A 13,256-nucleotide genomic window follows, 5' to 3' on the forward strand; every position below is an offset into this window, starting at 1 on the left:
GAATCTGACCAGTAACTGGTACAGCAGCTTCAAACACCTTCCAGAAAATTGCCCTAGGTCCAGCCAGCCACTGGAGCCAATCTGGCACTAAGGAATAAAACCATGCTGTCCTGTGTTGCTTCCTGCTGAAGGAATGAGCAGAGGAGATTTGTGTGGTTCTGCATAGCTGAGAGTCCCATGGGTCTAAGCCCTTCTTCTGGTGGGAGATGCAATTCTGATTCTTGGGTGCCTCCTCACTCTTTGGATGTGAAGTGACCTTACAGCAGCCAGGATGAAGCCACCCCACACGAGGAGCACTCTGGGGCTGATGTGAAAGGACCCAGCATCTGGAGATGTCTCTTTCATCTTCTTTGATTGTAAAACCTACTGCATTAGCTCATCATTTATAAAATTATTCTCTCTCAGGCAACATATACTTCACCCTTTTGAACTTCCCTTTGCTAATCTGAAAACTAGAAATTCACTTTGATCTTAACGAATACTGAGATGAGGGCAGAAAACTGCAAGTGACTGACTGGCCCCTGCTTAGTACATAACCATTCCCCAGATGAACCACGGGCTCACCATCCTCCCACTCCAACTGTGCCAGCTCCATTCAGCTGATGCTGCAGCCCCTCTGCAGCAGGGGAAGCAGGTGGCTGAGAGCTGAACCCTCTGCTCTGCTTCTGAACCTGGTATGCTATGGGAGGGAAACATGAAAGGGCAAGTAATAGGAATCTCCCAATTAAAAATCACTGAGTGGTGACACTGGAACTTAAAGTCAGACTTTATTTTTAGCTGTAACCCCAAAAAGCCACTTGGATATAAGCTGTTCTGTGTTGTTGCTGGTTTTCCTGCACCTCATGGAGGGCAGATCTTGTCAGCCACCTCATCAGCTCTCTCATCTCCCAGGCCTTTTGCCTTCAGTAGTGACTGGCAAAGGACTGCATTAGCCAGAAGCATGCTCTGTGCTGCCCTGGTAGCTGCAGGTAGTGTTCAGTAACAGGTGCTGCAAGCACAGGGCTGCTCATGCCCTGACCCTCATGCCAGCAACCTCTTAAGCAGCTGCTCTCTCTAAACTGCACCCTGCTTAACAGAGCACAGTCCCTGACTTTTTCTCCTTCTCCTCCTCTGAGAGCTCGTATTTCTCACGTCCCACTGTAACACTTATTGGAAAATTTATCCTTCACCTCTAGTTCAGTGTCCCCTTCCCCAGGCTGGAAAGTCACCAGTGATGGGGGTGGAGACTGGCAGCTTGTTCTCAGCTCATCAATCTATCACAAACCTCTGCAGCAAGCGAGCTGGCTCCAACCCTCATTTATTTTCAAGCACAGAGGATGTTTGTGTTTGATTGGATATACTGGGTAAATGATTTCAAGTTGTGGATTTCACTTCATCACTAACCACAGACATGGGTTGAAATCTTGTTCATGAAGCCAGCATCACCAGGGACAGGGCTGGTGGCACAGCTTCCTACCTCCAGCATCATTCACTTCCCATTTTGCTCTGTCCCAGCAGAGGAGATGACCCGGACTGCCTTTCCAAGGACATGAAGGGTCCCCCCTGCAAACTAATAAATTATTCACGTTCCTTACATGGAGCTCATTCCAGGAACCAGGAGAACCAACAGAGCTATTTCTTACTCTCTTTCTTAAATGCATTGTGCAGTAATTCTAAATGAATGCTTGGATTCTAGAGAAAAGCTGCTCAGCATTAACAATAATGCTATGCTTAGCAGGGTGGTGTGGACATCACCTCCCTGTCTTAATGAGGAATAGCCTCAGAGATGCAACTTCCACAAAAAGGCACTTGTCTGCATCTCTCCATGGCACCTCTGGCCTCCAGAACCTAATTCCTGAAATGAGGCACTAGAGCAGAGGTTTTTGGTTTCTAAAACAGACAAAAGCACTGGAGAACAGCCAGAGGCAGTGGGTACATGGAAAGAGGGTGGGGTAATTTGAGGGGAAGCTTTCTGCCTACAGGGAGAGCAGGATGCGTGAGAGCAGGTCTACAGCACTCAGCTGGATCAAAATTACCAGCAGATCATCAGCTTGATAGCAGGATTTAGTGCAGAGAGAACCAGGCCAGGTGAGTCACTGGGCTGCTGCTGCCAGTCATGGGGGCTGCTGATGGCTGTGATATCTCAATGTGTGGAGTGGGGACTGGTGGGGAGATTGCAAGGTTGGTTATGGAGCTGGGCACCCCCAGAGGTCTGCAGCTGCTGTCTGTGCCCCTTCAGAGCACTAGATTCTTTTTACTAGGCCATACAGTGTTAGGTTGAGTGGTAACAGTTTCAGACTGAAAGAGGGTAGATTTAGACTAGATATTAAGAAGAAATTCTTCACTCTGAAGGTGGTGAGACACAAGAACAGGTTGTCCAGAGAAGCTGTGGCTGTCCCCTCCCTGGAAGTGTTCAAGGCCAGGTTTGATGTGGCTTTGAGAAACCTGGTCTAATAGAAGGTGCCCCTGCCCATGGCAGCGGGGCTGGAACTCGATCATCTTTAAGGTGCCTTCCAACACAAACCATTCTATGAGTTCATGCTGGGGAGGACAGAACATCAGTGACCAAAACCTGACAGCTTTTGCCACTCGTTACCACATGGACTTCACCCATCACACTGTGCAGGAACTGGGTTGTGGAAGCAGGTTTTGCTCCACTGAGCTCCACAGGAGCTGAATTGTGCCAAACCCCTGAATGGCAACAGCTGAACTTTGCTCACCAAGCCATGGTTGAGCACCAGGGACCCAAGCCTGTGGCCAAGATTCTGGGAAAACTCAAACTAAGATTCTAAAAGAAATAAGCAGTGAGGGGAGGGGGGGGAAGAAATCAAACAAAAGACAACCACCCCCCCCAAAAAAATCCACCCAAAACAAGAAACAGCTGCTCTGTTCATCTTCAAGACCCCCAGGCAGGTCTGGGCTTTGCTGTCTTCAGCTCAGTCACTTGCCACAGCAGACAAATGAGCTCAGATACTTGCTCATTCAGCACCCTGCTCACCCGAGCTATCATTTTGAGACAGTGGTATCTTACCCTTTGTGCAGGTCTAAATAGAGCTCAGATGGGCTCCCAAACAGTTCAAGCTCAGTCTATTAATCAAGGATCACATCGCACCAGAGGGTGCGGAGAGGCCCTTGACACCAAAATGTTTTGACAATCAAACAAACATCCCCAAGCGACTCTAAGCATCAAGCACAGCTGATGCAGGGGTAGCCAAAGCAGCTTTGAACTGTCTCACAACACAGCCAAATAATGGAGAGCTCAGTAAATCCTTCCTGAGAAGCTGGGTGAACTCTTGGGTTACTGCTACACATGAAGCCAGCTGTCCTGTCTGCACATCCAGCATTACCTATGCTGGCAAGCCTGACTGTAGCCAGTTTGGGCAAGCTGTCACCCTGCTGCAGGCCAGTCGTGCTACCACTGAGGTTTTAAGGAATCACATCCACCAGCAAAACCAGCACCCTTTCCATGCTCTTCCCTGTGGCCAGCACTGTACCCACCAAGCCTTCCTTACCGCAAAGAGAAACACAGACTGCAGATACATCCTGCTGTATCTGCAAGCATGAGGCTCCATGGCCTCACCACTGCGGGCAGTAAGGGTTGGAGAGTTCAGGTTCTCTATCTAACATCATTGCAATTCCTGTTTAAGAACAGAGTCACTTTCTTTGCTTTGCAACCAGCTTCCCTGCCCCACAAATGCAAACTAAGCCCAAACACATCATCCAACCGTTGCTGGGCCTCCCCCCATCACTTTGCTCCAGGTGGAGATGGTAACTGGATGTGATGTGGTGGTACTTGGCCTGAAAAACCTTTAGATGTTGCAGTTGGGTGTGCAGCAGCGGCAGCTGGACAGATTAGGTTAGACTGGGCTAACCAGAGGGATTTTTCCTGGGTTTCTCCAACACCACATTAACCACAAATCATGAAGCAGCAAGAACACCAAGAAAATCACATTTCACATCTGAAACACTTTCTCATAGAGCAGGTCCAAAAAACAAAAAGTCCCTTGAGGTCAAAAGAGAAATGAAAAGTAATCATCGGGGGCTGAGATACTACAACACACAGAGTATGAAATTACTCACTCTGCCATAGTCAAGCTAACAGATTTCCTGTTGGTTTTGCCCTAAGCTTAGGGTGTTTTTCAGTAACTGAACTATGAATTAAACTCCTACACTAGAAAACAGCTGGTGGCAATGGAGGTGGGATAATTTCATGAGATAACTGTGACACACCAATGTGAGAAGGCTTGTGATCCAGTTTTGATTTAAATTTGAAGACTAAAGTTCACCTCAGTCGTTATTTTGTCCAAATGGCTTATTCAGCTCAAGAACACATTTTGCACCCCTATTTCCCCTGCTGCACAATGAAATATGATGCCCTGCACTCTGCTTGTCATAGCTCAGATCCTGTCTTGCATTTCTCTAATGCCTTTCATTCTGGAGAATCTTGACATGTTTCACAAGCTGCTGTATATGCAGCCAGAATCAGACATGTGGCCACTTCTGGGTGGAAGACAGCAATATCTGCATGTGCTGCTCTAGGAGGAATAAGATTCTGTACCGGAAGAGGTACTTTTACATAACATGTCATTAATGTTGCTCTCTGAACACCCACCAAGATACTAACTACAAAGTGTAGCTGTATCTGAAGGACTGGAAATATTGGTGCTGGGATGTGAACCTGCAGTTCCAGGCAATCTATTTCTGCATAATGTGCTGAGTTTTCAGTGGCTGTTTTCACCCCTAAGATACACCATAAACTGGTAATAGATAAATATCAATATAGATCACAACTTTCTGTGCCTTCTGGAATGCCCCCTCAAAGGATGCCTTTGAGAAAGTGTCCAACACCATGTGGTGAGGAGTGAAATTGTCAGAAAAAAGTAATTTGTCTCTCACACTTCTCATCTCCTGCAGGTCTGTCTTCCCACTGCCCTAAAATGGGGGCTGCAGCTGGTAGAAGAGGCAGCAATGCAAGAAGGAGGCAAGTCCTGCAAATTTGGAGGACAAAGGCAGAGCTGCAAGGAGGGAAGTCATGATCTGGGTTGTGGTTCTCCACGAGTTGCATTAGCTGCAAAGATTGAGGAGTTCATGGCAGCAAGGGTGTGACAATCTCTGACCTTCCAATGCCCTCTGCAGCCCTTAGGGTCCTGCACATCCCTTCCCTGGTTGCAGAGACAGCAATGTGACAACTCAGTTGACTATTAAAACGCAAGTTTGGTGCCTGGAACTATCGTATTCCACTAAATACATTCCTAAGTTCAGGCTACCAACACTGCTTCTGCATCAGATGCCAGAGTCCAGGTAGGTACCCTGCAGCATCAGTAACACCTACTTAGAGCCATTTGCCACATGCTGCCTGCTCATCTCTTTTCCCTTTCTCAAGACCCTGGGTGCCAAGAGCATGTTCTTCTAGAGGTCTGAGGGAGAGATTCTTCTTGAGATACCTGCTAGTTGCCTTGCAGCACCTGGAATAGTGTGTATAGGTGATGCTCAGCCAATAGAAAGTTGACTAAGGTCACCTGTGATCTAGTCCAGCTTCTGCTACTAGCTCTTTCCTCAATTGGAAGCCTCATTTACATTCTGTGCTGATTTTTGATAGGCCTACAAACTAGCTATTCTTAGGGAAGGAGAAAGAGACAGAAAAAAAATCCATTTCTCCATGCCAGCCTTTCTTATCCTGCAGCTAAAGAGAGGAGAGTGATGCCCCTTTCTCCCAGACCTGGAGACAGTACACAGGACAGAGCAGTTCTTGTGGCCTCGAGCAGTGCCTGGAGTAGTAGCTGGCAGCTGAAGAAGACCTGGTTTCCAGCCACTCACCCACCTGCTGTGTTGTGTCCTACCTCAGCCTGAACCACAGCTGCTGCCAGGAGAGAGCACCCGGGTTTGCTAGGGAACTCTGCCTTTAACTGCACCCAGCTCCTGATGTTCAGGAAACCACAGCTCCACTGCTCTAACACGTGTGTGTCTTTATACAAGCTCACAGTGGGCAGGCTATAAGTATTTTTTAGAAGGCACTTGCATTCTGGTGAGCTAAAGGATAAAAAGTGATTGCCTAATGCCCTGAGTCTAGCATGCTGAAAAAAATGATCACCGCTGACTCGTAGTAACCCCGAGCCAGTCAGTCCTTCCCAGTGGCCACATGGCCACAACAGCCTCCCGGAGCAATCCCTCCCAGAGCAATCCCTCCCAAAGCAATCAACTGAATATTCTGCGTGCACAGTAGGGTGCTGGATACCACACAGTATCTGGTGTTTGCTGAAACATTAACTGAAGCTTCCCTGAGCATCTGTGCAGAAATAGAAGGCTGTTTAAAGAGAGCAGAGCCTCTGAATAGCCCCTTGCATGTGAGATATCAAACAAAATTGGTCAGCAGCAAGCACCTATCTTACTAGGGCACTGGCTAATTAAAAGCTCTTTCTGTTTCTCTCCAACCTTGTCATGCTCATTGCTTTACTTATGTAAAGACTTCTGTCTCTATGCCAGGGCAAGGTTTGCACTGATGTAGAAATGAGAAGTCTACTGGTGAGCCCACAACCCAGTCTGTCTTTATAGGATGTGGCTGAACCTGTCTGAGGTCTCATCTCTACCATTGCTGGTGTCTGGACACTGAGTTGCAAATCAGCAGAGAAACTCAAGAAAATTAGCCCCATTCCTGGATCTGCCTTTTTCTTCTACCACACACCACCCCAGATACTTCCTGATCCTCAACAGCATCTTTCACTTTGGGACAATGACAGTGCTGCCCTTCATCTTAACAAAGCAGAGTGCGGGGCAGAGACACAGCAGAGCTGTTGCCTGGTGTCTCACAGCCCTGTCTCTGCTTTGTGCATTTCTGTGCAGTGCCAAAAAACATCAGGGTAGGCAGCCCTGGGACAGCCCCAATTTTCAGCCCTGCCTTTTCTCCCTAACGACATCCAAACCCAGTGCTGGTTCAGGCCACGATGTCTGTACCGGTCTCCAACAATGTTCTTTCTTCCACTGCCTGGACCTGTTGTTTTCAGAGCAGCAAAGAGCCAAGGGATATATTTGTTGATAGGGTGTATGATGGTTAGTACCAGGACTGGCAGTTTTAAGGATTTTCCACCTATCGTGTGTCCTTCCAGGTTGCAGTGCACTGACCCAGACACAACACTGACAGCTGCAGAGTAAATAAATAAAAACAGAGTATTTTGATCTTGGAGGGGGAGGTGGTTTGGAGGGAAAGGAGGGGCTGGGGGTGTCAGCCAGACAGAGCAGGGTGGCCACAGCTGTGATGGGAACAGATGCGGCACAGGGAGCGGGAGCAGGGAATAAAGTTCTGCAAATGTAAGCAATGCTGGAAAGTCTTGGAGAATGGCACGCATATTTGGGACAGGTGGGAAGTGTTTACATTAGAATAAAAAGGACTATGGCCTGAAAGAACACTGGTCATGTTACCTGTGACCCAAGCTGACCGACCACAGCTTCTGTGGACCCAAAATTTCTCAGACCACCGTTTCTCTGAATTCATGTAGGTTCCTGCCCAGTGCTATCGATGTCTGGTGCTCTGTGGAGCTTATAGGTGCTTCATCCCTCTCTGACCTTGACTATAAGCTGACCTTGACTCTAAGCCAGCCTTTATTTCAGTCTAGCTTTTAGTAGGTCTCTGTAGCACTCCTATGCAAGTGGGTACAAGGCAAGTGCCAAGGCCAGGCTCACCTGAAACAACTGGAGTTGAACACTTTCTAAAATTGCAGAAGTGGCTCTTCTGCCTCTGCTCAGCAAGGCTCTTGTGGGGCAGGTAACCTGCTGCTGGTGGACTGAACCTTCATTTTGGTACAAAGCAGTTGTGCTGCATGCTCTCTCTGCTGATGGGCACTGAAGATTAAGAGCTTGTGGAGCTTGTTGCAGGAGAGCTTTGCAATGCTTCAGTGAATTGCTTCCAACCTAAGGACTCATCACAGCAAAACCTTTTTCTCCTGGCACATTATACCCTTTCTATAAATCATTAAGGACTGGATTAAAAAAAACAAAAACAAAAAACAAAAACAAAAACTAGAGGCATCTGTGTCCCCATTTAAAATTAATGGAGGGCAGTGAACCCATCTCCCTAAGAATCTCACTGAATAATAGAGGCTGGGGTCTGCCTCCTAAACCTCAGGTCTGCCTCTTCTGCTCTTGGCTGGTTGCTGCCTCTCGTGACCCATGGGAGCAGAAATCCTTCTTAACTAGAGCTATTTCATCAGAGGATGCTCAAAGGCAGTTTGCATGAAAGTCTGAGTATTTCTAATCAAGTTGAAAGAAGGCTCAGAAACACAAAGTCATGTTGAGAGACATTCTCTGCATTTATTCACACCCTAGCCCCTACATAAAAATAGCTTTATATGTTAAGTTTAGGACCACAGCAAGCCCAGGGGATAGCAAGGGATTATCACAAAAGGGCAGCAAGGCAGTCAGAAAGAGCCTGGGGGACATCTTGTACAATTTCCATGAAGGGAATAATTAATTCAAACTGTATACAGACAGCCCTGGGAGCGTCCACTCTAGAGATGTTCAAAGAGTCCTTTGCTGCTTTGGGCTCACTTTAAATCGAGTGTCCTAAAAAAACACTTCAGCTATGCAATTCATTTCAGTTATACAGGGTGTTTAAATGCCAAGGGATCAGGGAAAACTGTTATTAAAGGGCTGCAAGACTTTAATAAGGTACACAGTTATTAGAAAGTTGTTGAGTCATGAAAATATTCTCAATAATTTGAAATTAATGTTTAGTGTATGCTGTACTATAAAATGCTTAGATGTTCTGGCCATGGATACTAAAGAAAAACCTTAAGGCCATAACTACCCAAGCAAGTTACCGCAAGGTAAGCTCAGGTGTAATTTTAGAGTGCACCACTTACAACAAGGTAACTTCCCATCTGCCAGCTCTTGTCCCAGGATCAGCAGAGGCAGCCAAGTCTTTGCTGAACATGGCAAAATCTGCCATTTGAGGGCCTGCATATGGCTACGTAGAGCAGAACAGATAAGGTGCAATAAATCTGTGCAGTAACTGATCTTTTAAGTAACTTTCGTCTCCAGCACTGGTGCAAAGATGGATGGATGGACAGAGACTACATGCAGCAGCCAATGCCATAGAAATTAAACTTCTGCTTTGTGACAACAATAGATACGTATATATGCTTGCAAGTAATAACCAGAGCTCCAGCTTTCCTGTAACAGGGGCTCTGTTGAAGAGGTGGAAGAAAATGACAAGTCCTTTTCCCTCTCCTCTCCTCTCCTCTCCTCTCCTCTCCTCTCACAACTATTTGAATTAAGACTGCTTCTGGTGATTTGCCCTTTCTTTTCCACTTCTGGATCCTGCCAAGGCACCCTGGAGCCCGGAGATGTGATATTTTCAGCTCAATAATGATCACCACATTGACTCTCTTTCTTGACTCCAACTAATTAGCATAACCAAGGGAGAGCTGTAAGTTTATCTCCTCACCAAATTTTGGAATCTATGCAGACCTCCCTTCCTAAAATAGTGAGTGTCACTTCTTCAAGAGAGCCCTGCTATCACTCAAGTGAGGAAGAAGCTTCTGGGTCCTCCAGAACTGCCTTTAGGGGCAGGTTATGAATCCTGATATCCAGACCACCTCTAGAGGCTCTTTGTTCACCCAGGCAGATGTTATACACTTTTGGGAAGTGAAAGAAAGAGATTACAAAGGAAATCACAAACCCAGCAAATACAGCAATCAACTTTCACTGACTCTCAGAAGATTAAGACTTCACCAGAGGAGAGTGTAGTTTCCCCTGAAAAAGTGCATTACACTCAGCAGTGACTCCTGCCATCCTGCACAGCCCTCTTCTTTCACATTAAGAAACAGTGATCCCATAATCCAGGCTTGCCTTGACCTTGTGGGATGGCCTGTGGATCAGAGCTACATGACTCCCACTGGTTCATGACTACATTACCCAGAGCAAAACTATAAATATAACCTGCTTATATCCCAAAAAACAAGACAGAACTAGAGTACCTTTGCAAAGCTTGACCTATGCTACATGAATTTTGCAGGTATTGCACTTTGGGCTTTGGGTGGGGGAAGTGGAAGAGGAAGAATAGGAAGAAGAAGAGAGAGAGTTTTTATCCATATTAATTATTTTCTTTCCTCAGACACCTACAAACTTCATCTCCTTCCAGCATGAGCCTTCTGAATGAGAGAAGAGGGAAGTACTTTGGAGTTGTCACACCTTACCCTGCAGAGGAGCATGCCATGGTGGGTGCTGCTTAGTGTTCCTCATACTCATTGTGGAAGCAGGAGGCAGAATGAAGATCTCAGCCAGCACACTGCCTGAAATTACAAAGAAATTAAACAGAAATTATGGTTCCATTGCTATTTCTACTATTGCCCAGCTCTGCAATGAAGAATTATTGCTCTGATGGAACACAAAATACTCCAGCTGTCCACCCCTGCTGTGGTTGTCCATAGGCATCTTGTTTCTTTATGTACTCACAATATCAGTGTCTCAAGAGTTAAACTACCTGGAAGAAGGGGATTTTAGTAGAAGATATGGAGTGACAAACATTATCAGCAGTGTTAATCTGTCACATCTTTCCTGGACTGTACATACCATGCTCCATCACCCTAGCATGTCATGGCCTGCATTGTTACAAGATGTACCGAAGCTGCAACAGCCAGAGTTTGGCATCTCAGTGAACCTTCTAATCCAAGAAAATACAGGAAGCAAAAAATAAAAATGCCATTTAAAAAAACAACCCAAAACAAATCCCTACACAAATCAACCCACTTCTATAAAAAGCAACCAAACTAACCCCAAAACTTCTAAGCAAGTACAAAAATAGAATTTTTCCAACACAGTTATAAGACAAATCTGACTGAATTAAAGGTGAGGTAAGACATTTTAATGCACACCACTAAGGTATGCTGGGTGTCTCAAAATCTAGTAGTTTTCTTTGTCATGCTTCTGTAGTTCAGGCACTTACAATAAATCAATGAATGAATAAATAAATAAGTATTTTTCCTGGTTCCCAGTTCTGGCAAGAACCAAGCCAGCAGCCAAACTAGCCTGAGAAATGCAGCAGACTCAAGATGGGCCAGTCCCTCGAGCTGACACTGTCAGAGTGCGTGGAGCCCACATCCCAGAGCAGACACTGGACTTCAGACACCAAATAAGAGGGAAGGTTTTTGGCTCTATTGTTGTTGTTAAGCTACTGGAAAGGAGCTAAGGAGAGGAAAAATGTTCTGGGTAGGATAAAAAAAAGTCTCAAAGGAATGGATGATCTCACTCGTCCATGCACACACACCCAGAGGTACAAATATATATAATTAACTGGAAAATACTGTGTGGTACAAAGGTTTCTTCAGCTTGGATTCATCACAGTTGGGCTATTCAAGGTTGGTACAGCCATAACAAAGAGCACTACCCACACATCCCCTGCTAAGAGTCCTTCTACCACATAATAGCATTTTAGTATGCATTTATATCTGTTGATAGGTACCTCTACGCTTTTCACAAATTAAAATTAGACATGTGATCCAATTATTAAATGTATATGTAGTAGCTTATATAGTCATCAATGGGATAAATGGGCTCTGTATACACACATGTTCTTATACAGGCAGTTTGCTTACCCCTAAAACTGTCACAAAGGTGTTTAAGAGGCAGGAGATGAAATACCCTTCCAATATCATTAAAAAGCAAAAAAAAAAAGAAAGCACAAAACAAAAAAGTACAGAAGGCAGGCTCTGCATCAGCTTTTGCCCCTGTGCAGGACATTTGTGACAGAACAGAAGGAGGGTCACTGTAGTAGCAGGTACCATGGGATTTTGGGGTTTCTTAAGCTCCCCCCTCCAAAAAAATTGCAAAAAGCAGCTCAACTAACAGCCACAAATTACCAGTTTCTAAGATGTCTAAAGTGTTTCTAAGCGTCACAAGATACTTTCTTTATGCCTTTCCTCATTTCCTAGACAGTGCCTCCCAAGTGACACAGCACAGAAAGTGCTCATCAGAGCAGTTTACATCCTTACCAGGGCACGCCAAAGCAGCACAGTCATTTCCATGCTCTGCTGTGATGCATGTCTTTCCTCTATTCTATTCCAAAAAGAATATTTTTTTTTTTTAAATCTGCGTTTGTTTTATACCAAGCACATATACCTGGTTGGTTAAGGTTTTTCTGGGGGGGACAGAGCTTTTTTTTTATTTTTGCTTTTGCTTTTGGAAATGCTAATAAGTATTCCTTCATTCCTTCACTCATCCTGCAGATGAAGCTCTGTCCCTGAATACAGCTGGTGGTGCCCATCATTTAATTTCCATCCTGGAGGCGCACATGGGCATCCTCAGCTCTGACCAGGGCATACATAATCTTCAGGAGTCACAATCTGAGAGCAAACCCAAACTTTTTCCTTGCAAGAAACCCCCTATAATTTCCCCAAATTCTGCAAAAGCCAGAACTGTCTTAATAAAACCATGGAATTAGAGGAAGAGGAATGAGGAGCTGTGCTACTTCTGCTCAGATACCTCCAGAACCCACTACATGATCGTAGCATTAAATGGAAATAGCTAATAATTTCACTGTCCCTCTGGAGTAGGAGCTGGTATGTTGTTTGTCTTGAACTGAAGAAGTAGACCAGTGTTCCTCAACAGGAAATCTTCTCTGGATCTTAGACAAAGAGGGCTCAGGAACACCAGCCCTCAAATAACCTGACTACTCGTTCATCTCAACTATTTACACCTTCAAAAAAACTCACCACCCCAGCTGCAGATTTGCATCCAGCTTCTCCACAAAACAGTTAACCTAATCCCTGAGCAGATACTAATGAGAGGAGCCAAGTTGTTTCTTAGGTAACAAGAATGCTCCAGACTTTACTGGCCTTACTTGACTTTTAGCTTCGTGTTCCAAGATCTAAGCTACTGAAAAGCTTTTCTGTTTTTTAAGACTTCAGGTCATTCCTTTCTCTGTGTCCAAGCTGTTCTTCCAATATCTTCTTAAATTGTGTGCTTGTTTCCAGTGAGTGGACCTTGAGCAACAGGAAAAACTCTGTAAGAAAGACTGTCTTACTTTGAAAGCAGATGGTATTTTTGGAATTCAAAGTCTAGGGGTTTTTTTCCCCTGTAATATTTTTTGTTCTGCCACTTACAGGAACCCTGCATCTCTAGAAGGAAGATGCTTGTTCAACTCTAACCTGAAACAAGGGGCACAAGATTAGTATCTCCTTTCATAAATACATCTTCTAGATAAAGGAGATAGTTTCTTTTAGTCTGTTCAAGCCTTTCATAATTTGTCTACACCCAGGCGTGCAGAATTTCTGGTAGGGAATGTG

General features: G+C 45.2%; 1 protein-coding gene across 6 annotated transcripts in view; it reads right to left on the reverse strand.

Annotated features, from left to right (window-relative positions):
• The window catches only part of TP63 (tumor protein p63), a 165,188-nt gene extending 154,961 nt beyond the window's left edge, over positions 1-10,227 (reverse strand). For 3 of the 6 annotated variants that reach the window (XM_071752322.1, XM_071752328.1, XM_071752327.1), the window contains exon 1: positions 10,170-10,187. In XM_071752322.1, coding sequence (XP_071608423.1) covers positions 10,170-10,184 — 15 coding nt within the window. In that variant the 5' untranslated portion in view covers positions 10,185-10,187. Of the gene's footprint in view, positions 1-10,169 lie in introns of all 6 variants that reach the window. The other 3 variants (XM_071752321.1, XM_071752329.1, XM_071752330.1) reach the window with 3 other exon arrangements.
• Between the last annotated feature and the right edge of the window lie 3,029 nt (positions 10,228-13,256).

This window comes from Heliangelus exortis, chromosome 9, assembly GCF_036169615.1.
Source record: "Heliangelus exortis chromosome 9, bHelExo1.hap1, whole genome shotgun sequence".
Taxonomy (NCBI): Eukaryota; Metazoa; Chordata; class Aves; order Apodiformes; family Trochilidae; genus Heliangelus; species Heliangelus exortis.